This window comes from Bacillus rossius, chromosome 14 (genome assembly GCF_032445375.1).
Source record: "Bacillus rossius redtenbacheri isolate Brsri chromosome 14, Brsri_v3, whole genome shotgun sequence".
NCBI classification, from domain to species: Eukaryota; Metazoa; Arthropoda; class Insecta; order Phasmatodea; family Bacillidae; genus Bacillus; species Bacillus rossius.
Window position 1 is genome coordinate 10,092,133 of NC_086341.1, and position 26,104 is coordinate 10,118,236.

The 26,104-nt window shown below is 38.0% G+C and overlaps 1 protein-coding gene across 5 annotated transcripts in view; it reads left to right on the forward strand.

The window, feature by feature from the left end:
- LOC134539123 (golgin subfamily A member 3-like) overlaps positions 1-26,104 on the forward strand; it is an 88,655-nt gene that overhangs the window by 49,924 nt on the left and 12,627 nt on the right. For all 5 annotated transcript variants that reach the window (XM_063380867.1, XM_063380869.1, XM_063380866.1 and 2 more), the window contains 11 exons: positions 83-145; positions 4,139-4,282; positions 6,771-6,899; positions 8,487-8,582; positions 9,941-10,000; positions 10,615-11,555; positions 14,396-14,480; positions 17,268-17,351; positions 19,043-19,165; positions 22,002-22,124; positions 24,240-24,386. In XM_063380867.1, coding sequence (XP_063236937.1) covers positions 83-145; positions 4,139-4,282; positions 6,771-6,899; positions 8,487-8,582; positions 9,941-10,000; positions 10,615-11,555; positions 14,396-14,480; positions 17,268-17,351; positions 19,043-19,165; positions 22,002-22,124; positions 24,240-24,386 — 1,995 coding nt within the window. The remainder of the gene's footprint in view (positions 1-82; positions 146-4,138; positions 4,283-6,770; positions 6,900-8,486; positions 8,583-9,940; positions 10,001-10,614; positions 11,556-14,395; positions 14,481-17,267; positions 17,352-19,042; positions 19,166-22,001; positions 22,125-24,239; positions 24,387-26,104) is intronic.

Sequence of the window (26,104 nt, forward strand, 5' to 3'; positions counted from 1 at the left end):
TTAGTCTGTGGGCTACATGAAGAGTCCAGTTTTATTGTTCTAAACTAGCACCGAGATGTATTTCTTTTTTTGTTGCAATTAGGAAGAAGAGAGTCATCCTTGTGGTTTACAGGATAAAACCGGAAGAACCAAATGTCACCCAAAGGTAAATTACCCTATTTTTAGGGACAAGATTATATGATGAATTGCGATAAAGCCTAAATAACAACGAAAAGCATGTTAGTACACCATAATACTCTAAAATTCGAGTTAATACACCACAAAGCACCAAATCATGAAATAAGTATGTAGCATTTTCAATCAATACTTGACTCTAATGACAAATAACCTTTGAAATATAAAATTTAATGAACATATTTTAATTAGCATGACGCTTGTACTACAATTTAGTAACGAAGATTGGAAAAAGTTTGATTTTTTTCATTCTTTCAATTGTAGTTACGTAGTTACTCATTTTTACATTATGAAACATTACATTATGGAATCAGTTTCAAAGGATTTTATTTTATGGAGACGACTGTTTAATGACCGGAATGTTGTTCATACTGATAAACCATCATTAGTAGTATCATTAGTATCATTTTCACAAATTTCAGGTGTAGGAAAATGGTGATGGTTATGCAGAGCTACATGTGAAAGTAATTTATTTAGCATAATATTTGTACCATAATTTAATAACAAAAGATAGGAAAATGTTTACTTTGTTTTAATCTTGTAACTGTTATTATTTACTTGTTTTTATATTACAACCTCAGAACATTTTTTTCATCCACTGAAATACTTAATGGATTTATTATATTTGTTCAGAAAAGTTGTACATGATTATTACAAATCAAATTTAAAAAGTGCATCATATGACTCTGTTTTTAAGAAATTTGTACTATAGAACATTTAAGTATCATATTTGTTCGGTAATATGCTATCATTTTTAATAAACAGATTTCATAAAAAATAAAATCAATAACACCAAAATTACCAGTTTTTAGGGATGTGCGGGTACTCGATAATTTCAACTTCGATTCGATTCCTCAACTATTTGAACCCGGAACCGAAACTAAAATTTGGAATCGAAAATTTCTGGCAAATTTTTCAAAAGTAAAAATATCGAAGAAAGAAATTGGCGGTTACCGTTTAACTGATTGCTAGAAATAAATTTATTCGTCAATTATCATTAATGTAACTCGTAAAATTGCCGCGCACTTTCACTCAAGCAAATTTCATAACGTTTTGAAATATAGGTTAGGCCGAACATTAAATTTTTTTCAAAGATCGTGTATGATATAATTTACACGTACAGAACCACTAACTGTTTCGGCTTGCAAAGATAAGTACCTTACGAAACTGCTTGTTTATGAAATAGTTTAACAATCTACTCAAACATTTTTATTTCTGCCTACTTACGGCATATTACTCATGACCATTTCTCACGTTGCACGGGAAAAAAATATTGTTGGTTTATTTGTTTTGAAAAATAAATAACAAATATTAAAAATGAATTTTACAACCATCAACACACAATTTTCTGTTAACAGTTAAAATAGTTCCTTGTTCAACCATAGATACATTTACAAAGATCGCCATTCTGTGACAGTCTTCTGTTAACAGAATAACCAACATTAAAACATTTACGACATAAAAATATTTTAGCGGTGCCGGACGTGTAGACCAGTTGACATGCTGGGAAGCCTACAACTCACATAGTTTCGGTTGCCTGCAAGTATTTCCGAAGATTTCCGAAGTTTTGCGTTTTGGTACTAACGCCACTTCAGCCGCTAAATCAGAAGTTTCCAATGAAAACAAGCATGTTGTGACTGACCTAACCTAACCTAACCCTTAGATTTTTTTTAATATCAATTTTTGAGAGAAATCCGAAGTTGCACGAACATGGTAGGGAACCGAAACTACGTGAGTTGTAGGCTACCGTGATAGGCCACCATTTATCAAAGATCGCGCGTGCCGACACAAAGGAATCGAATCACTGAATCGTAACATTCTCTCAGTATCGAAGTACTGTTTACTGTTTATGCTTTTGCCTTTTACAAAACTTAATTAAAGCTGATCATTGTTGTGTGGTTTAACTTCGTGAAGTTAATAAATTAATCATATTTACGTATTTTTTTCCGTTTTTAGGGGAACAGATCTTGTTGAAAAAAACAAAGAAAAATATGTTACTTATTGGTTTTAATTTAAATAAACCTACTGGCTAGGCCATGCTGCATACGTCATATGTGCAAATGTAGGTTAATTAATAAATTATACTTAGCGCAGCACGCATCGCACTATCTCGGTGACTCCAGTGAGGCAGCTGACTTTACCGTTGGTAACATTTGACATCTTTAAACAGTGGTGAAGTGATTAAATAAAAAAATAAGTAATGGATGAAAATTGTGGCAAGTTTAAGGGCCGCAGTCATCTTCCAGAAATGTATTTCTTATTCATTTTAGTTAAATACATATGGTTCAAAATAAATGCAATTTTTTTTTAGTTAGCACTACCAGACTAATGACTATGTAGATAAAGTTACCCAAAGAATCGAAATCGGAATCGAATTTCAACTCTTGAAGTGAGAATCGAATCGGAATCGAATCGAACTGAAAATCATGGAATCGCACAACCCTACCAGTTTTTAAAACTAAATTGTTCTGAAAATGAAATCATAAAATCTTGTATCTACGAATTAGCGATATTGCCAGATCATTGAATGTCAGTGTAGTTTTGAAGTGAATACCGAATGTAAAATTTGTAACGTAACCAGTTTATAAACAGGAAACATAGTACTGAAATGAAAACCAACAGTAACAGCAACAGTAACTCTGAGTGAACTTAAACAGTACTGCAACCTGGCAGCCAAGGTCTACAGTCGAAGCGGTTCGATTGGTGCCAGAACAGAAAGTGCAGAACAATAGAATACTGGATAGATCGTCTATTAGTAGGGGCCTGTTCTTTTCGCGATCACGATTAAACAACGATAAACGCGAAATCACCGTAAAATACAGGTTTTACGCGAAATCGCCATAACACAGCGTTTTTACACGAAATTTAGTATTAAAATGCAAAATCGCAGTGTTTTTATGCGAAATTTAAATACTGGGTAAAAGACTTGTCTCGTCACTGGTAAACGAACACCGCAACATGGCCGCCACTGAACATTAGTCATAAATGCACTAAAGCAAACAAAAGCTTACACACGCTCACGTTATAATGTTAAACCCAAAAATATACTGTAAAAATACGCAAAACTACGGCGTTTATTTTCCTTTCCGGCATAATGTTTGGATAGATAAGACAAACAGGCGAAGTTTTAAAGCCTATGCACACCGCTCGGGGCACTGATGTCAGCTTGGAACAGCGACACCGGATAAATACAAAAGCAAGTAGATGATTGGGCGAACGGTGGCGAATGGTGTTTGGAACAGCCTTACATGAGTGGCCTTACCACGTCAGCCGGGGGCGCTGGCATATAGTTGGAACAGCGTCGTAATATCAAGCAGAAAGCCATTTAAATTGCGCCATAAAGCGGGAAAATGTAAACAAACATTCATTTTTGAATGGTATGACGATGATGATTAGTTGGTCAACAGTGTGTTATAGATTTTGTTAAAGGGATTAATAGTTTTCCAGATTAGTTTATGGGAACGAACTAATAATCAGTGAATAAATCAAAAGTTTGTCATATAAATATATGTAACCTATTTGTTTAGGGTATTCAGTAATGAGTAGATTCAAGTAAAATTATTTAACTTAAATAATTTCAGATATATTTACAGTAACACACACACTTTTTTTTTTCAAGTTTTTAGCACCGCTTTTGTGTTTTTATGTGAATTTTAGCACTGCTTTTGTGTTTTTAAGTGAATTTTAACACAGCTTTTGCTAATTTTTAATGATGAAATCTGAAAATTTTATTTACCACTTTCAGGGGGGCCTACCTATTAGGTTTCAAAAAAATACATATATCTGGTGTGACAAAAAAAAAAACGAATGTGAATATATTTCAGGGCCCTGAAAGTAGGTGCAGCACTGATCAGACATTGCACAAGTGTTCCACCAGTTGTGTGCCGAGAGTTGGATGGCGAGCCGGAGTGCGCGGGAGGGGGAGTGCGGAGAGACACGGCCCCAACCGCGCGGGTTGTTGCAGGGAGCCGGGCGTGCCGCTGTGGACCCCGACGTGGAAGCCCTGCTCCCCGCGCTGAGGGCCCTGACCGCCGAACTGTCGTCAACACGAGCCCAGTTGCAAGACACGCCGTGCGCTTTTCAAGACTGGGATTCTTCTGGGACAGCTGTGAGCGGCTCACGCCCCTTCAAGTCTCACTTGTCATTTAGGTTTCGGGTGAAGGTGGCTACCGAAACCTTCGGGTCACCTGGGAGTAATTTTAACGAGTTCCGCCAAATTTTATGGCCGACAGATAGAAAAGAGCGTCAGGCTTACGTGCAGTTTTCTACAGTAGTGTTGATAGGGCATCCATATTCTGGAAAGTTTGAGGGAAAGTAAGGGGAATCTACGTGAAATCTTGGAAAGTCAATGGAAATTCCCCAGTAATGGTAATTTGAGGAAAATATATGCTCCTGTCTGCCGTCACCCAAATTTTTTCTTCGGTTGGTATTTTAGTGCATAGTCATTCACACTATCAAATGGCATATGCATGGTTCTGTTTGAATTTGTTAATTTTTATTATATCATTCTATTTTCAATTTAAGTTTGATAGTGGAAGGCATGTGGAAGGCTGCATAATGGTGGAAGCTGGATTTTCTTTATTTTTTTTTTTTTTTTTCAAAAAATTGCTAAATAGTCAAATTATTAAAAAAACAATAATTAGTCAAAGAAATTATATCGCAGACCAGCTAATTACCCGCATGCATTGCAAAGCCTCTTTAATTATTTTAAACATTTCTTTGAAGTTTTTACACACATAAAAAAGAAGCATCTCTAACTATATCTCTCTTTATCTCTTTATAACTCTATACATCTATACATCTCTTTATCTCTTTCTCTAATCATGTATATGTATGTCTATCTGTATACTATAAATATAGCTATATAATTCTCTACATCTAACTCTTTATTTTTATCTCTATATACTATCTCCTCTATGCATAGATTTCTCTTTATATACAATATATATATATATATATACATCCCTATATATCTATATCTCTCAATCACTCTATATCTCTATCATACTCTCTCCATCACTCTGTCTATCTATATATATCTACATCTCTATCTCACTCTCAATTTGCACGCCACTATTATTATTTGTTTGGACCATAGAAAAGAGGAACTGACATAAAATACTTACTGTTAACTATCCGATACTACTGTATTGTCACCTTAATTTTTGCTTTAAGGGTTGGTTTCATCGAAATCTCACTTATGTTGGTAATATATTTGTTTAGCAATATTCATTACATAATGGAATCTTTACGATTCTTCCTAGTGAGTTCTTTTCAAGCTATTAAACAAATTTATAGCATATTAGCCTTTATACAGCTACGATTTGTTTGCCAGAATTGAGTCAGTAACACCTCATAACATGAAATGCAGGAAAATTCACCTCAATTATCTCATACTTTATATTATAAAATACAGAATTAATTTCATTAATATTTAGTTTTTTTTTTATTTAAAAACATAAAATTGTATGTACTAAGTAAAATATTATTAGTTAGTTTATATATCTCATCAGTAAATGTAGTACAGTACACTCCCGATTATCCGCGAAATTAAGTGGCAGGGCCACCGCGGATAGTGAAAATCGCGGATAATCCGCAAAAGAGCAGAAAATGAGAAACAAAAAAGGAAACGTTAATTTCAACTTAGAAATCTAAAAATTTATGTACAGTAAAAGTTACAATTAACTAGTTTGTCTTTTTTCTTTAAAATGTCACGCACTGTTGTTTCCCCGACTCTACAATCCAAACACATTTGCTTCCTTGAAGCGCCATTTTCTACTTTAGAGATCATTTCCAGTCTTTGCGTAATCGTCAACACGACCTTCTTTCGCTTTTCTGCCATTTTAAATCCTTAACGAAAAACACCAAACCAGGCAAACACAAACACTAAACACTAAAACATGATGTAACTAGGCTAGACTGGTCAGCAATCACGCTCAGTGTCAACTGAAAAGGGTGAGCGGAGAGAAGAAGGTGGGCATGTCAATAGACCAGAGAGAAAGAAAGGAAGAGGCCATGAGGATGAAGGAGGAGGAAGGGGAAGGTAGTGACCTTGGCTGACTGTCTGCTCGTCAAAGCAACCATACGACTAGAAACAAAGCGCGACAGAGACAAAAATAGCAACGCATGCCAGCCTACTGCGTGAGTTCCGAGAAGGTCTGTTGGCGTTTTACTGTATACTGCACACAATACACTCGTCAGTAGAGTTAAAATTTGCTCACTTGTAATAAAATACAGATTTACATTTGTGCTGTATTTTTTCGTAGCATGCGCGAATAATAGGTAGTTTACTGTACTGTTTCAAGTAAATATTTTAATGTTTTATTGCAAATTTTTGAAGCAATCAATCAAATGTAATTGTGCTTTATGTGTAGTTATTATTATGTGTGTTTTAATTTTTAATGGCACTGAAGATGAAATCCACTGTTTTGAATGATGAAATTAGCTTTTTTATATAACACCATAAAATCTTGGCTCTTTTTGTTGTTTGTAAACATATTTTTTTTTTAAAGCAAAATGAACCTAAAAATAAAACAATAAAATATTGTCTCTAATTATATTAATAATTACGTATGGTCATATGTGTGGGTTTTCAGAGTTCAGAGAAATTAGATCCTGACGCGGCGTGGCAGGCTGCTGACATGCAGCCCGGAGCGCCCGAAGGGGCAGAGCTGAGGCGGCAGCTTGAGGCGTGTCTTTCGAAGCTGCAGTCGGCCGAGGAGGAGGTGAGTGGCACTTAACCGCAGGATGCCATCCCAGCGTCCGCACGTCACGACAAGGTCGTGCAAAGGTAACGGAACTGAAGTCGCGGGAAAAAGTCTCGAAATGAACCGGAGTGGTCCGTGCCGGAAGTCACTGAAACTTTTGTTTTCCGGCAGCCTTTCACTAACTTACATGTTGTTTTTTTTTTTTTTTGACACCTCACTTCCGTTTACAGTCGCACATCAAATATAAATAATTCAAGACTGTTCACGTCAGACTTGTGTAAATTATTTCTGAAAATGTTTTAGCTTTCTAACGTAAAAATTGTTGAGTTCTTTTTGTTTAGAAATTTTTTTGTATTGGACTGGTGTCCTGGGGTTATCTTGAGTGGTTATGATTAACATCGTCTGTTGATTCTCGAGGGTGCCACCACGTGGAAGGGCAAGTGGACACGGCCATGATGTGACGTGTGGGTGCGAGACTCAGATTTCTCCACGTGCATGGCTTGGCTCCGTTCTTATTGTTCAAGCAGCTGAAAAATGGCAACATGCATACACAAATGAAATAAAATAATAATTGTAACTCAGATATTACGAGCTTGTGGCACTGATTGTTCATCATTATTGAAACACACACGTGCTAGCAGGCGATTAAGCACTTGGGGGTGAGGGAGGGGGTGCTTTTTACGGGTCACATCAGGCTCTTAAGAGAGGCATACAACCTGATTGATTTCTATGGTCAGGTGCACTTTATGTTCTGGTAAGCGTATTTTTCAGTTAAATTGGCAAAAACAATTATTGTTTATGTTTGGGTGACACAATAACTAAGTATGCATATATAAATTCTTACTAAAACAATATTATAACCTGTAAAAATTAAGAATAAACTATAAGTCTCTGCTTCAAATTGAAAATATTGGTTTGTGTATAGTAGTGATGGGTCGAATCCCAATTTTCTTGAATCTTAATCTCTAATTTGAATCCCAAAGAGTATTATGAATCTACCTCTTGATTCCGAATCTGGGTTTCAAAGTTCAAAACTAATAATGTAGAAGAAAAGAAAATTATATACTATGGTATTTAAATATTCTACCCTTTATATATTTGTTTCACAAGCTACTTTTCTAGAATCTTTACAAATAATAATTTTATTTATATAATTAAATGTTAAAAGGAAACTGCCGTGAGGAATTGTAACAGAATAAGTTAGAAGAAAAAAGTTTACCTGGTAAACTTTAGAGGTTATCAGTGGTGAATCTGAATATTTTAATTTACTGTATTTCCTCCCATATTTTTCTTGGAATACTTTTCCTTGAATATCGAATCCTTTGAATACCAAAGATTTTATGGTATTTGAAGATTTGACTAGCCCACCTCTTGGGTATAGCAGTGGTTTCCAAACCTTGACAACCGCAACTCTAAATAATTATTTTCCCGGTCCCATCACATTTCGTTGTATACTAAACTATAGCTTGTCTCCCAAGAACCAGGCTGCGACACTCAGAACTGTTCCTCTGACCCTATTTTGGGTAGCGACCCCGAGTTTGGAAACCACTAGTTTTAATGCTGATGTAAAGTGCCTTAATTATCCATCTATTTCTCTGAGCACAGGTTGCAAACCAAGAGAGGATTATTGCAATTATGACGGATTCCGCCAAAGCTCACAACTCAACAGTCGAACACCTTGGAAGCAGGATTCAAGAACTTGTAAGATTTTTTTTGTTTTTGAGCAGTGTTTGATTATTTATCGCTAGGGACAAGATTTTATTGTGGATGGCGATAAAACCAAAATAACACTGAAAACCGTGTCAATACACCATAATATGCAGGTTAATACACCATAAAGCACCGAAATTCTCTAGAAATCATGAAATTACACAAAATTTTAAATCAAATCTTAAATCACATCACATAAATGTAATATTTTAATATATTAAATTCAATGAAGGTAATTTATTTAGCATGAATTTTTAACCACAATTTATGTAATAAATAAATACTAAATAGGAAAAAAAAATTATATATATATTTTTTTATCTTACCACTTTCATTACCATCTAATTTTTACATTATAACATTGGTACATTTTTCAAACACACAAAACCTTGCCAATTTATTTTTATTCTTCCAGGTAGTTCTGTCCTAGACGTGCTTATAAGAAATTATTATATCGTAAAAGTGCATCATGTATTAGTCAAAATTACACTGTATTTGAGAAATAATTTGTTCACTAATGTGTTATCTTTATGAATAAACAGAATTTAAAAAAAATAATAATAAACTGAAATCTCAAAATGAAACTGGCCTGAAAATAAAACCATAAAATCTTGTCTCTATTTATGGCATATTATTTTTATTTCTGTGCATAAGTGTTTCTTTATTCCTTACAAGGGGTTCTCTGAGACCATTATTGCTAACATGTGGCTATGGTTGTGAATTTTACCCCAACATCCCTGCTTGGCTCAAACTGGGGACTGAATCTGTACCTTTGCGCGTATTAGTGAGATGTAAAACCCCACTAGTAGTGCCAAATGTACAGGGGTTAATTTTGTGTAAATCTGCCGAAGTTGCCAGAGGGAAATCTCATTGCGCAGTACATATTTCACTTCCAGGTAGGAATGTACAATTTAAGTATACATTCATTTGAATTGCTCGAAATATCTTCTGTACAAAATAATAATTATCAGCAAAATCATAACTTAAAATTGAATAACCACTTTGAGCAAGGGTGTAGGGTGTACGCAAAAGGAAGGGGGGGGGGGGGGGGTTGAGGGTAATATATCCCCCTGCTCCTCTATAAAAAAATCTTAGATTCCCACCAACAAAAAGAAAGCATTAGAAACATATACTGTAAAAAAAATTTTATCCACACACCTCTTTAATGTATATATATTTTTTTAAGTTTGGCAGCCAATCCAACAGCTGGAATCCACCGGGAAAAATCTGAACGCGAGCGGCTCAATTAGTGACAGATTACAGACTGTGCCATACTGTAGAATGCTAGATTATTAAGGACAATACGGAGGCTTCAATCATGCATAGTATAATTCAGTTTTTTGTTGCAGGAACAAGAAATTACACAGAAGGAAGAGAAAATAAGAACTCTTACTGCCACTGCTGCCGCGGTAAGTTTATAAAAGTGCTGCCGCGACTGTTAATTTAATTTTGTGAGTCAAACTTTACTTATGTCACATGCCGCAAAGGGCGGATTGTTTTAACTCGTTCGTTCCACACGTACGTGGAACACATTATCTGCACAGACGCTCGCACCCTCACGCCCACGGTGCAAAGTCGAGTAGAGATTGTGAACATGGGGGAAGACTGTTTTGACTATGTGTTCCAGATAGAAGCACAGTAACTGTTTTTTTCTGTTAGCTGCTCTTAAAATTTGTGTGCTGATCTTCACTGACAAATTCCTAGAGACCGGAAAAATTCGCTGATTCATTTCGCGATAGGCTAGAATTCAAATAGTTATACTTCACTGCTGCCTCTGCTATTGGCTCACAACTCACCTGGATGACTCTGGGCCAATGAGAAAAACTCAACTAAAGCAGCATCAAATCACAGACTGCTATGTTGGGACGTCTCACAAGACAGCAGCCAATGACATTTGAATGAGTGTACGTAGAACTATGGAGTTCATGCTAGAGGTCATTGAACCCGCGAATTTTTCAGGTCCCTACAAATTCCTGGTGAAATGAGTAATTATTTAGTATGGTGTTGGCATGCTTTTTTCCAGTTGGAGGCAAGCGAGTGTCACAGAACGTCGCTGGAGAACGCGGAGGGGGCGATGGAGTCGAGGCTGGTGGGCCTGCGGGCCCAAGCAGACGGCCTCGGCGAGGAGAACCAAGTCCTGCAGGAGCAGCTGCGCTCCTCCGCGGCCCTCATCGACCAGCTGGAAGGGTTCGTGCGGGAGTCGACCGAGCGCTTGGAGCGCCTGAGGGAGGCCAACGCCGGCTTGGAGCAGGACAACTGGCACCTGAGCCGGCAGCTGGAGGAGGAGCGCCGCTCGGCCGAGTTGGGGCAGCAGCTCCCCGGTCCCGAGGAGCATGCTCTGGAAGCCACCGTCTTCGTGGGCGCCGCTGCCGGCACCGAGACGCAGGCGCGCCTGACGTACGAGACGTACCAGATGTGTCTCGGCACCTCGGGGCGGGACGAGGAAGGAGGTGTCCTCGAGTGCGCCCGCGAGGAGAGGTTGGCGAGCCTGGGGTCGGAGGTTCAGGCCCTCCGCCAGACCGTGGCTGACCAGGCGTCCCGGCTGGAGGCCGCCGAGGAAGAGGGCCTCGAACTCCGGAAGGAGTACTGCGACGTGAAGCAGCAGCTGGACAGCGCCTGGGAGTCCGTGGCGGAGCAGGAGAGGACGGTGTGCGCGCTGAGGGAGAAGATCGCCGGCCTCGAGGCGGACTGCCGGCGCCAGCAGCAGAAAGTGGTCTCCCAGGAGGAGGAGCTCAGCGAGATGAAGCGCGCCGCCGCCAGGGTCGCGCAGCTCGAGTTCGAGGCACGCTGCTTGCGGGACAAGCTCGACGAGGCCAAGCACGGCGACGCCCCGCCGTGCACGGACGGTCAGAGGAGCACGTCCGAGACGGAGTTGCTGCGCAGGCTTTGCGCCCCGCAGGTCGCCAGCACGGCGAGACTGCACGAGCCGACGGGGCTGAAGCGGGTGCTGTCGAGCCACGTGAGGTTGTGAAACTACCCCAACTGCCGGCAGCTTGTAACTTACTAGTCGGTTAGGAGCACACTACGAACTTGGAAGTGTGTTGGTTTTGAATCTAAATTCAATGAAATCTCATTGCATCATACCTGAAAAAACTCACGTTTATGATACCATAAACTGGGGTGAATAGAAACGGCCTTCTCATAAATATTTAAATACAAATTATTCAATGATTATCACTCTTAATAGCATTGGTAAATAACTTACAAAATAACAAAAATTTAAATTAAAGAGTATCATTGTTGGTAAGATTCTTTAAGCAGACTGTTTCTATTCATCTCACTGTTTCTATTTATGCTGTTTTATAGTACAATAGTACAGTTTTACAATCATTTGATTAATGCAGAAAATCTTGTAAGGATCTGAAAATATATGCTTTAAAATGAAAAGAAAAATAACACTAATAAAGAGAAGTATGTTATAATGAGATTTCAATGTATGCATAACCAGAAAGTCATACAACTTTCCACTAACACATTAACATTTTCAGCTCAAAGCATTCCTACTAATTTTTGTAGTGGACAATTTATAGCCATTTTTGTAAGAAAATTCTGTAATTGCCACTTAAACATTGCCTGTGTTACAACTTTCTCGACTGACAGTTTATAAGGACATAAATTTTTAAGTCTTACAGTACTGTTGACAGAAAGAAAACACGTGGTAAGAATTCAAATATTTTCAAATTGACGGAACACCACTAACTGTAGGGGTGTGTTTGTAAACAGTAAAGCCAGTGTTTTACGTTGCACAGTTACTAAAGAAAGCGTAATACGACTGGACTTACAAGATTGTAATGTGCTCCAAACCACTTGAATACTTAACTCGCTCGTAAATTTGGTTCTGGCTTTTGGTTTGGGATTTCACCTGTGTCCCTGCTGTCAGTGATGTGAACTTGAGAGTCCTGGGTATGTTCCTACAAGAGACCCAAAGTGTCATGAGTGTCCAGAATGCACACTCAGAATGATGACTGACATACTCACTCAGGGAATGGGTTTTCCCTTGAAACTTTAAGCCAGTGGAAATGCTTACACCTGCCCCTCGAAGTAACGCTCTAATTCGTTCCAGGAAAATTTAAACAGCGCTAATAAATTAAAGCAGCGCTGATCAAATAAGTTTACTTCCACAAGGGTGTATGTTAATCAAAATAATTGGTTTTACAATCCTTGTTTAAATCAATTTACAGTACTAATATATGTCTAAATACTTTTTTAATACATTAAAATAACTGTTGAATAACATTTGGAGATTTCAACAACCTAAAATTAATTTCAGAAAATTCATGGACAAAATTGTTTACGTAATAGGGCTTCGGCATAAAATTCTGAAGAGGATCCAATAACATTTCTGAATTACAAAATAATAATCTTAACATAAAATGTATTTCAATTCTAATTAAATTTTAAAAAATCGTAAGTTAAATGTTTTCTATTATTAGAAAGTGTGTTTAACCTGTTAACGTAATTCCCAACTGTGTTGTTTACTAAATGTGACTGCCATTATTTGCCACTAGCATATCCTAGTGATGCAAGGTAAACTAGCCCTGAAAGCTTTTGGCTTTTCTCTCCAGACCTGCTGTTGACACAAAAGATGGCATAACTGAACTTTCAGGCTGTAAGGAAAGGAATAGCTTTTAAAGAAAGAGCAAAATACCATTTTTTGATTGGTCATATTATTTATTCGTTGCATTGTATTTAATGCTACACAAGTGCTGTTTACATTGTGGATGCACGAATATAAAAATTCACTTAATGGAAAAAAAAGCGGTATTTTGAATCTATGACCGCCTACCTCATATCATCCGTGATGTACCGTGCGAATCAAACAGCTTTACTTTGAGGGGCGGGCAAACTTTTTATTAAATGAGATTTGATTTATCTGAAGCTGGATTTTCCACTGATGTTTATTCCAACACAGTAAATACTAACCATAATGAAGATTGGATTACCTTCCCCGACACTTGCCCAAGATAGTGTGCTCGTAAATGGTCGGATAATAACACAAACGAGGCGCCTGTCCGTAAACGGGTATTCAAGTTGGCGGCAGGCAGGCGGCATCGAACACACTCTTGCAGCAGAAGGTCGCAGGTCTTGAATTGCAGGCAGTTTCGATGGCTGGATGAGGGAAAAATTCGAGGCATCAAGTTCTAAGAAGCTGTAATGCGGGAAATGACTCTGCCCTCTTTTATCGCATATGTGGTCAGGAAAGCGATGCAATTCGCTGTGAATGTACTTCATACATGGCCAAAGGTAAATTAATTATTTTCAATAAATAAACTTTGCTCGTGTGATAAAAAAAACCGTAGCACCTTGTGGACATTATTTCGCTGCCGGGTACTTCTGGCGAGTTCCGACGTTAGATGCTCTTGTCTTGCACGTGACCTCAGGTCTGTGTGGCTATGGCTGTCCGGACTGCTCTATTAGGTAGCTGTTCTGGGCGTAGTAAAGGGAAGCGTAGCTACCGCCCTCATTTGGGAGTCCAAGGACACATGAGCACTGAGCCGATTAACGGTAAGAGATGGCCAGCCATGAAGAGACGAGGAAATAAACCCTTGTCTGTCGGTGTGCGGCATGGTTCAACTATAGGACAGGTTGAGATAATCTTAAGATTAAATGTGTCTAATGAAGTCACTGACAAAATGAACTTCTTTATTCACTTTTGAAGAAATACTTGAAATTTGTTCAGGAATTATTACAAAACAGCATCTCCCATCTGACAGTTAGACATTTCACTGTGTATGTGAGTGTGTGTGTGTGTGCCTTGAGTGGGGCTTTGATGAGTAATTCTCAACAGTTTTTTTTTTTTCCAGACATCCACTGTGTAGTAACGAAGCCTTGAAGACACTTGTGGATATGGTTAAGGCAGAGAAGGAAATCAAGAGCTTGAAAAATGAGGTATTTTTATTTTTAACTTTACACGTGCATGGGTTATTTATAAATTTCTTTTGTATCTTTCAAACGGTTACTGGCACCAGATAAATTGAAAAATGGCAATGAAAATTGAGTGTGAATCACAACTTTGGAATTTTTTTTGACCAACTGCAAGGACTGATAGTACATAGGTTGAGCAAGATTATCCGGTGAATAGTCATAAAAACTAAATAACATCGAAATTAAGTCAATAAACTACCAAACACTGTGAACTGAAAGTCAATAACACCACATAACATCTAAATGCAGTGAACTTCACCTCAATTACGTCATTATAGCTATTAAAATATACAATTCATGTCTTTGATGTTTTCATCTAAAACATAGTACATAAAATGTACTCTATGATGTACATAATTTTTTTTAAGTAAAGTATATTAAAGCAGTTTATAGCTGATTGCATACAATTATAGATAAAGATCTACAGAGGAATATCACATTGATTATTGAATTTTTTTAATTAACTGACTCTCATAAATATATGTAGTAGTATTTGAAGTGTGTTACCACAAATTGTTTAAGCATTTACAGTACTTTTTATTACATGAATTAAATTTTTAATGTCAATAAAGACTAAATCCACCATTTTTAATGAAAAAATTTGCTTTTTTATAACACCATAAAATTTTGGCTCTATACATATGCCTAAGGGATGCTTGAGACCATATAGTGAGCATCTTGCTTCGAACCCTCTGTATCATTCAGATTTTCACATATAGCTGCCGCAACACCGCATTTATTTATGTACAGTCAAACCTCTCTGAAACGACCCCTCACGGTTCCCAGGAATTGGGTCGTAATAGAGGGGGGGTCGTAATAGATGTTTTCAGAAATTTCCAGTTGATTTAAAACCCCCCCCCCCTCAAACCGCTACTCGCTAAGGAACCAGCCGTACAATGGCAGGATGCTGTCACTCACAATGCTAGACGGCTTTGCTTTAAACCCACCTCAACCTTAATGACTAGTCCGTTGCCCTACAGGCCACCTCTAAAGAAAATATGTCAAAAGACAGTTTATTTTTACTGGTTAGTTTACATGTACGTTTTCTGCTTGCCGTAGTTAAATACACTAGAACCCCAATGTCACGAACCCCGGATTTAACGAATACATTCTCGAGAAAACCGTAAAAAAATTGGAGATTTTGACCAAAATGTGAAATTCAGAAAGAAAAAAAAACAAAATGAAAGAACATTAAAATCTGTTAATTTTAACACACAGCGTATTTTTGTGTAGGCTTTAATACTTCCAATAATGTTCATGTAAGAATAACAAAAAAATAATGGGTCATTTCCTTTAAAAATATGTCAGCTGTAGGTTCTGCAACGCGAGTGGGCGCACACGAAGCTCGCCCGGCTGGCTGGCGGCAGCGGCTTCATGACGCATAAGCTCACCCCTCCCTCCCCTCGTTAACATTCTTCAAGGCTAGCTCATCTCTCCGAGACACACAAACCATATAGTGTCCTCCCTTATAACACCCCAACCTCACTTCCTTTGAAAAATCTTTGGTGAGAAAATGCTCATTTCACCCTCCCTTCTCCCGTAAAATTGGGCTTTTATGAATGGGGTACTAAAGCGGTGAGGGAGGGGTCAAAATATGTCACTTTTCACACCAAGTTCGAGTTCAGTCATCTCTGGCAAGGAATTTATAAGCTTTCAAACTTAAATATAAATGTATTTTAATAGCAAGGGTCCTATGAAAAGGAATATACCGAATAAAATCAAGCTGCTGTCACCAAACAAAGCATAAAACGGCCCAATGCGTGGTCGCTTCGTTATTGCTTGCGCGAGAGGTGAGACGTGGAATGTTAGAAGATAAATGTGGGGGAGACAGACAGCAGCCAGTGTGTTTCCTGAGTGGGGAATAAGTGGCGTAGCCTTTTTTTTTATGCTGGGTGAAGCGACCTTTTTCTATCAACCCACGGGCTGTCAAAATAAACATCGCTGCGGCAGTTAACACAAGTCGAGGCGGGCGTGCATCCAGTCGGTCGCTGTGTAAACACGTTGCCACAAAAACCTTTATCTGCACCCTGCCGGCAAAGGGACGTGGAATGGGGGTTGTTAAGAGCTGACAGCGGTCAACAGGAAGTGGTATCTATTTTTAGATATGCGCTGCCTACGGCAGTACAGCACTCGGCAAGAGAAACACAGTAACACGCTACTCACCACAAGAAACTTATTTTCTTCAGATTTTCGGCAATTTTTTCACGGTTCCTCGAAATCGGGTTGTAATAGAGAGGTGGTCGCAATAAATGGGGTCGCAACAAAAAGGTTTTACTGTAGTTAGTTGCTACTCTGTCATGTAATCTGAGTCTCAGATTGTCTCTGAGAGGCACTTCCATGTCAATTTGGACACCCATGTTCTTCAAGGGTCTTAATTACGCTCTTGAAGTGCAAAAACTTGTTTATTACCGCTATTATTATTGAGCTAGGCTGATGGCGATAATCATGCATGATGTTAGGCCAGGGTTGTATGTTTTACCAGTCACTGAGATCGGCAACCCTTCACCAATTTTTTGACTAATTAGAAGTCATCAGTTTGCATTACTAAGTTGTGCTGAGTCATGTTTTAGAACAACATAAATATAAATGAATAAAGCCATTTTTCACTTTAGTACGTATTATACATTTTCACTAGTTTTACTATGAAGTACTGTGCCATAGTACATACTATTATCTGTCCTAATTTGCTTGACTTATGTGGTTAAGGAGAACTATACCATTGCACAATCATAATGATGCGTTGCATTCCAGAATGCAGCTCTGAAGAATGAACTTTTGGAATATCGGAGTCAAAATATCGACTATCAACAGCTGAAGGTGCATGCTGATGCTGAGGTATGGTAGTTGAAAGAAAATTATTTTTAATTTTGATCTTTAATAGCTGGTACTTTCATATGCAAAGATGCTGGGTGAATTTTCTTGAAGAAGATTTCAGATTGAAATAATTTCTTCACTGTTGTGTACAGGGCCCCCACATGGCCGGTGGTACCGTTGCTATGGCAACGGGGCCCATGGGTCTAGGGGGCCTGCGAAGGAAAGAAAAAAAACTTAAAACAAAAAAGTAGACAATTTTAAATAAATCATATAAAACAAACGGTAAGGCCTAAATTTAGTTACCGATGAAATATTACACCAGAGTAATATTATTCGGAATATGCTGTGCGTTCAGAACGTGTCTGAATCTACATCTGTGAGTAACAAAACCACTACCAATTGACGTGACACCATGTTGACAGTGCAGAACTCTTACACTCGTTTATTTGCCATTATTCAAAATCAGTTTACGTTGACAATCGAAACACTGACTTAAAACTAGTTTTAATGTGTTTTAAAAATTATTGTGAAAAGTATAAAAAATATTTAATTAAAACAATATACATAAAGGAAAAAAAAAACATTTTTTTATCTCTGTTAGAAAAAAAGGGGGCGGCATCATGACTTCTAGCAATGGGGCCCACAGAATGATTTGGGGGGTCTGGTTGTGTACACGTGTTGTTTCACAACTAACTTAATAGTCAGTTGGAGTAAATGAAAATGTAGTAAGGGAACTTAGTCCTCTGGCAGCCGTATGGCGAGATGCTTGTTGTGTTTTAATTAGTTGTTTATAAAGGATTTTTCTACTAAACATAACCTTATTTAATGCCTTTAATGAACTTTAAAGTCTTTTTTTAGGTCAGTCCTAGCATGTACTAAAAGCATGAAATAATATGGAATACAGTTTTAGTCTAACCATTTATATGTAAGACTTTTTCTTAGATATCTTTATTTTTATTATGTCATTCAAAAATCATTTCATTACAGATTAGGATTTTCCCAAAACTCTGAAAAACTCAGGTTTCTATAGTCTACAAACAGTTAATCCAAAACTGTATACCACAAGATATCATGCTTTCAGTAAATGCTAGGACTGACATTAAAGTTGCCTTATATTTCATAAAGAGCACAAAATAAGAACTTCTTTAGTAGAAAAAGCCTTTCATAAACTAGCTAATGGCCGGCATGTGTTGCTATGCCTCTTCCAATTTTTTTGTAATTTTAAGTAGGTACACATATATGTACAAAGCATCTCTTTCGGTCTCTCTATATATGTTACTCTATAGCTCCAACTGTACATATATATAATTTTACCTATCTATATTTTTTCTGTCTTTTTACCTGTCACAGGTGTGACAGGTATATAAGAACATGCAAGAAGTATTCAAATGCAATGTTTTGTCAGATTTCAAAGCAATCGGTAAAGAACTTCAAGAAAAGATTAAAGATTTTGAACGAACAAAAATTTACAGTTTTTATTTTATATGGATTAAGTATGGTTATTTTACGAATTTATTTGAGATGAAGTGCAAAAAAAAAAAAAAAGAAATATAAGAAGCAAGGTAATTAAGGTAACTAACAGTCCCGCCTGAAGTCATTTCATTGTGACCAGTGTCAGGGTTCGACTGTGGTTGTGCGCGATTCGGAGTGTCCTGACGACACTCCGCTGTGACCGGTGTCAGGGCTGGAGCGGGAGCGGGTCGCTGTCGCAGGCGCTGCGGGAGCTGGAGGCTCGGCTGCAGGCGTGGGCCCAGGAGAACGCAGACCTCCGGACCGAGGTGCAGCTGCTATCCAGGAGGAGCGAGAGGCTGCAGCTGGACCTGAGGCTAGCGCAGGTCAGTGCCGCTGATTCCGGCCACAGCCACGGTCAGTCATTCGTGAGCTTTGTTCTCGGGTCGATGGCATTTTCCATGAAAGGAGAATTCATTGCTATCCTTTTTTTTTTTTTTTTTTTTTAATTCTTATACATTGTCTTTATTCATGAAAGTAGTGTATTCTTGAATAAACGTGAAAATTAATATTTCTCAATACTTACTTTAATAAAAAGGAAAATTTTCACTGATACCTGATGCACTTTTGCAGTAAAATAGTTTTGTAATAAGCACGTTTGGGATAGAACTATTCACTAAAATAAAATATAATATTCAAATTGTTATGTATTCAAAAAATGTGTCATCATGAATTTAAAGTGATACAAATAAGAGATGCGAGGTCAAACGAAATGGAATTGGTTGAGTTAATTTTATTTTTGTTCACTCTTCATATAAAATAAATTATATTCATTGAATTTACTATAGTAAAAGATATATATATATATTTTTTTTTAATTTGAGTTAAGTTATGTCAAATTTGTGGCTGATTTTGTTATTTTTAGTTGGATTTCATTGCTAAATGGTGTATTGACACGCTTTTCGGTCATATTTCTGTTTGATCACAATTCACCTTATAATCTTGTCACTAGTCATGAGTCTCCATACAAATATACGAGAAACATTGTCACGTGTTTGCCAAATATTGGCTAGAGCGGCTGTCATTGTGTCGACATGGAAGGGAGACATGTTGAAAATATCCTGTAACTGTAGCATCATATGATACCACTGCATGAATAAAATAAACATTAATCACCGCTTTCACAATTTGTATGGAGGTTTATGACTCATCTTGTAGTTGTATAGTGCAGGTCAAACATTTTGCATGGGGGGTGAGAAGCATTAGAGGTAAGCAGGTCATAAGGGTAAGTAGGCGAAGGGAACGCATATCACTGTGTCACAGCCAAGAAGGTTGAAAAATCTTCAAGGACGCTGCATTTTTCTTTTAGTTCATACCTATTCTAAAAATGTTGAACACATTGTGCTTTAGCAGGCTATATGTATATAAATGCACCAGCATTATAATGATGAATGATGTTTTCAGAACAGATCATGTGTAATTAGGCTGTGTGAAGTAGGTACTACTCCGTTCTGTAGGGCTCCACCTACTAGTATTTGGACTCTGCCAGTCGGTTTTCCCTTCTGTAGAAGACCTTGCATTGGCCGGGCCTGACATGTGTCCAGTTTGCCCTTGGCAGTGTGTTCCGCCATGTTGCTGATTGGTTGTGCTATCAATGCTTAGGAAACTGTGGTGGTACTGACAGCCGCCCCATACGTCTCTCCGGGCCTACTAGTCAGCTTGGTTGCAAATTAGTTAGGTTTAGCGAATGATTTAGGTAGTTGTTAACCTGATCCCATTAAACATATCAGAATAAAGGTCGGAGTTATGAAAAAGTCTGTAGCTAAATGTAGAACACAAATGTTGCTTCAGTAATATAATTATCAGGGATAGTACCGTCAATACTGTAACACTCCTATACTGGGTTTATATGATGCCATGTTTTTTTAATAATTTATTTGTGCTACATCTTAATTCAATTTTCTCAAACGTTGGTAGATTACTTCATTTTTAACCAATTTAGACACCTAAATGCAAAAATTTAAGTAGATATTATTAAACTGTACATTTTGTTAGTGACTTTTATAGTCATTCTTGTCAACAACTTCACAAAATTCAGCTTAAGACTAGCCTGTCTTACATTTATTCCAGCTGACATCATATCATGTACAATCGCTCTCGAAGTAATACCCTAATATGTTCAAGGAAAACAGAGCGCTAATCAAAACATCGCTATTTGAATATTTTTATTTTATTAGATTGTATGTTAATCAAAATAATTTATTTCCCAATCAGATAAGTGTGCTTGCTGACTACTATTTTAATCATGACACTAATCACATTATAGTTAGTTTACAGTACTATTACATGTCTAAATAAATACATTTTAAGTACACCTATTTAAATAAATGTTTGTATAACATTTTGACATTACAAAAAAAAAACCTAAAAATTATTTACAATGAAAAATAATTCACGGACAATTTTGTTTACATAACAGGGTTTGGGGATAAAATTCATGAGTAAGCACTTATAAAATTTCCGAGTTACAAAATAATAATGTTAATATAGGAGACATGTTTCAGTTCTAATTAGGTTTTAAAAATCATATACTTGATGTTTTCTATTATTAGAAAGATTATTTAACCTGTTATCGTAATTCCTGATTCCGTAGTTTACTAAATGTGTGTCTGCCAATATTTGCCAGTAAAGAATCCTTGTATGTGTGAGGTAAATTATCCCTGGGAGCTTCTGGCTTTTCTCACCAGAGCTGCTGCTGACATGCGGGATGACGTAATATAAACATTGGCTGCAAACTCGGGTGACTGAGCTATTTCTGCGTAACATAAATCACTGAACTTTATAAAATGGGCCAAAGTAAATATGCAATGAAATATTTTTTTTTGTTCCATTGTCTATCAAATGCCACACATGCACCGTTCCCATTGTGTGCGCAGGGAAATAAAAGTTCACGTAAATGGAAAAAAAAAATGTGCTACTTTGTATCTGTGCGCGCACGCTTCTTCAAAACATGGCGTAATATATTGGCATTGAACAGCATTACCTCGATGGGCGATTGTAGTTTTAGTTTCGTGTTTTAATGACAGTCATTAAAAGTGTCTTGGGGAGAGGGGAGGGGGCAATGTGTTGCGGATATGTTTTGGCTTTTAAGCTGTTGACCAGTACACTAGGCAAATTTTTAAACAAAATTTTTAATTAAATCATTTCTGGTGTTTTTGGAAGAGATGCCTGCAGGACATTACTCCGACAGCCTCCTGCGCCCGGAAAAGCGACTCGGAGGAACGGCAGGAGGCGGAGAGAGCCAACAGGCAGCACGAAGCCGCGACGAAGCAGCTTCGCTCCCGGGTGCGTTCCTCTCTGTCTCTGATGTTGCTTCCTGGCTGTAGGCGAATATGGTCCGGCTTGTGCCTGCGGGCTGAGCGAGCGGATGCCTCTTCCCAGTCGTGCCAAACCTCCTTGTGACAGGGAGGGTACGGTTTTATACATGTGTGTCTTGTGGCAGGGAGGGTACAGTTTCATACATGTGTGTGGGATGAACAAAGACACAGATTCACGCAAACATACGTGCACGCACGCACAACATACGTGCTTCTGAACTGGTTAGGAATTTCATTCTTGGTCAAATGTTGGATCTTCGTTTTATTTTCAAATACATACTTGATAGTTCCTGGATTTGTTTGTACCAGCTACAGCTGTGCACTTAAAAAATTAAATAACATAGTACTTATAACTTTTTCCACTAAAAATGGAGATCGTGCTGGCCACTTGCTAAAAGCTTTGTGTCATTTCTTGTTTGTTTTGAAATTTGAATTCATACCGAGTAGTTTAATGTATTTAGTTTCTAACATTTTTAAATAAATAATATTTTGATTTATTTGTTTTTGGTACCTACAGAAAATGGGGCTCATTTCCAAAACATTTTGGTGAAAAGAATGGTACATGAATGAATACAATTTTTTTTTTCTCCATAAATTGTATTTTGTTTTCTGCAGCATACTACAAACACTCTGTGATTACTATTAATATAATGCATTCTTTTTCTGTACTTTGCATTTTTTTTTTTTTCTTGGACTCCTGTGAAATGTGAAAACCCTCTATACTCACTATTTTTGTATTCTGTAGGTTTGTGTCATGCCCACCATAAATATCCCTTGACTGTTGGTGGGCGTGTGACAAATATAAAATAAATTTAAATGTTTGTTAGTTAAAAATCTTGAAGCTTCTAAAGTTCTCCATTAATAAATCGCTTTGAAATTTTTACACAACGGTGCATTCAAATATGCGTGTGTTATTATATACCAATATCACACCTGTGACTGGTAAAAACATAGGTAAATATACATCAACTAATTTTTGTGTGTTCATCTACTATTTTGTAAAGATGTATAGCGAGATAGAGCAAGGGGGATATATATATATTGATGTTGAGCGATATAGATAGGGAAATAGATTGAGATATTAATGTATAGAGAGATATGAATATAGATATGTAGTGATAGAGCGATTTATAATATAGAGAAATATAGTGAGATTTGTAGAAGGATATGTAGGGAGATAGTACCGTATTTCCGTATTTACTCGCATAATGTCCGCAGTAATTTGGCTACATTTTTGACCAAAAAAAATGGAATGCGGACATTATGAGGTGAAGTCCGAAAAAAAAAATTTTTCCTCAAAATTTTATGTTTTGTGTAGAGTAAAAAAATTGTTCTCTCATAATTAGTTTACTAGCAGAGCGCTGGTGACTGGCGACCCTCCGCAGCGGACGTGAGAAATGTGACAGGTGTCGAGATAATTGGGTGCCAGCGATTAGTGGAAGACACCACTCATTTTTTTTTCTTCTCTCACTCGCGTGTGTGCTCTTACATTCAGAAGCCACAGCCAGCCTACACAAAATAAACGCTTTGCGTGAAAAGATATTTTTTTAATCTTTCATTGAGAAGGCCACTGACGGCACGGGGCAGATGTCTAATGTCTGCATTAGCCGGCGCCGGCGAGCCTCCCTCCCTGTCCCTTGCCCACTGTGTGTATAAAAAAAACGTGCGCATGTACCCCCACCACTTCTCCGCTACCTCCCCTACTTTGTGACGTAGTGTGAGTTCACGTGTACTGGCTTGTGCTATATATAGCCCATCCCCTTGCAACTCACGTGACGTCACATGCAGCTGCGCAGTGGAGTGCGAGCTTCTGAGTCCGGACGGTTTCACCACGCTACAAAACCCTCTCGGCGACAGCTCCGCAGAAATGAACAACTCAAGGTCAAAGCATTGTTGACAGCGTCGGTAAGTATTTAAAAAGAAATGTGCGGACATTATGCGATTAGATACGGTATATTGTACTTCAAACAAATTACAAAAAAAAAAAGGAAAGAGGTATGGTAGTGCATGCCGGCCACCAGCTAGTAAATAGGTGAATAAACGTGCGAAGGCAGGTACGAACCATGGTACTGATGCGGTGCAGGAGGACCAGCTGCAGGCGGAAGTGACGGACCTGGAGGCGGTCAGGGTCGCCCTCGTCAAGAGGAACGTGTGGCTGGAGAGGAACAACACCCGCCTCCTCCGGGAGCTGCACGACCTCAAGGCGCGCCTGGACGGGCACTTGCGGAAGGTGCGTCCCGACCCCTCGAGGAGACGCCTCGAGACACCTTCGGGGGGGTCGTCCGTTAATCACGTGATTTTATTTTCTTAGCAAAATTTTTACCCCCACCCCCCCTCCTCCCCCCTAGTGATTTGTGGTGAGGTTTTAGACTTAACCCCCTCCCCCCCCCCATCCCCCAATAAATTATGTGTATTTTTTTTTGTACAAAATATTTTTTTAAAAATTTCAGAATATTTATCTTTAAATACATGCAGTCTATAATCTAATTTAATTCTGTAAAATTAAGCACAGTGATAAAAATGTCCAGACACGCACGCGTTAAGGTTTGCAGGTTTATTCTCACCGGCATAAAAAAATAATAAAGGAAAGGCTTGTATGTGATTGACGCATGTATTCGGCGCCAAAATTACAAGTCTTACTGGCGACTGGCAAGCCGAGCCGGGCGGGGATATTGTCGCCTGGCTATGGCGAGTCAAGGTCACGTGTCGCTTTTCGGTTTAGTAGTAATCGGGTGAAAAAATAAATACACGTGATATCTCTCTACACCCCCCCTCCCCCCTTGTGATATTTCGTGATTTTTCTCGACAACCCCCCCGTCCCCCTTTCGTGCCTCACGTGATTAATAATGAACCATCCCTTGCCTCCCGGCGAAGGAAGTATTTTACCTCGTTTCTCCCTCGAGATCGTTGCTTCGTCCTGCTCTGGGAGAAACTAAGGAAAGAGGATAATACAACCTTATTTAGGAAGCTCGCGTTGGAAAATGAGGAAACAGAAGGGAATCTTCAAAAGTTATGTTTTCAAACCACTATAGTATTTTAAGTTTGAAAAATACGTGAATTGTTATCACCTTTGTAGTCAGTGTTGGTAAATAGTTTTTTCATGATTTCCTGTTTAAGATTATTTAACTGAAAATAATAAGTAATATAGTTTGATGTAATTTCATCCTACGTTTAAAGGATAGGGTAGTTTTTATCCACTGGTGTAGTAAAACATATTTAAAATGTTTTTTAAAAAATTTTATGAGCACTGAGTTGGTACCTAGGTGGTTTGAAGTCTACTTTAACCTTGGACACCATGTCCCTTAAACCTCAAAATACCATTTTAAAAATTAATCTGGAAACCAAATTACTTATTCACCCTCAGCGAATTCTTAAAACCTTTTTGTAAACAGACCCCACTCAGATATCTTGAGTAATTTGTGTGTGTGTGTGTGTGTGTGTGTGTGTGTGTGAGAGAGAGGGGGGGAGGGGAGGGGGGGCTTTGGACACTCGGGACCCTTAAAGGGGCATGTATGGGAATTGCTGTGTTTGCTAAACCCTTCTCACCTTTTTCTGCCTTTGCAATTGTTGTTATACAGTCCTTAGAAAAAGTAAGAAAGAAACATTAGTAGTATATAATATTTTACTGTGTGTTGAGATGAGCATAACGTGGGCTCATGTGACTGCTATTTTTATGAAAATCAGATATACATATTTCACATGTTTGCCAGATCTAGATAATGATTAGTTTTAGTTCACACATTAACAAACTCAGTATATTGGTCTGCCATCTTGTCTCTTACTGCTTGTTCGTAAGTTCTTGTGACCGCAACTCCTGTAGCTGCTAACTCTTCATTCGAGTAAAGAAGTGTAATTGGACTAGTTTGTTGAAGTTGTGCGTAACTCCCCATTTCCACACCTGACGTGAAATGAAGCTGCCGGGAGGGAGTTGCGATGGAATGCAAGGAT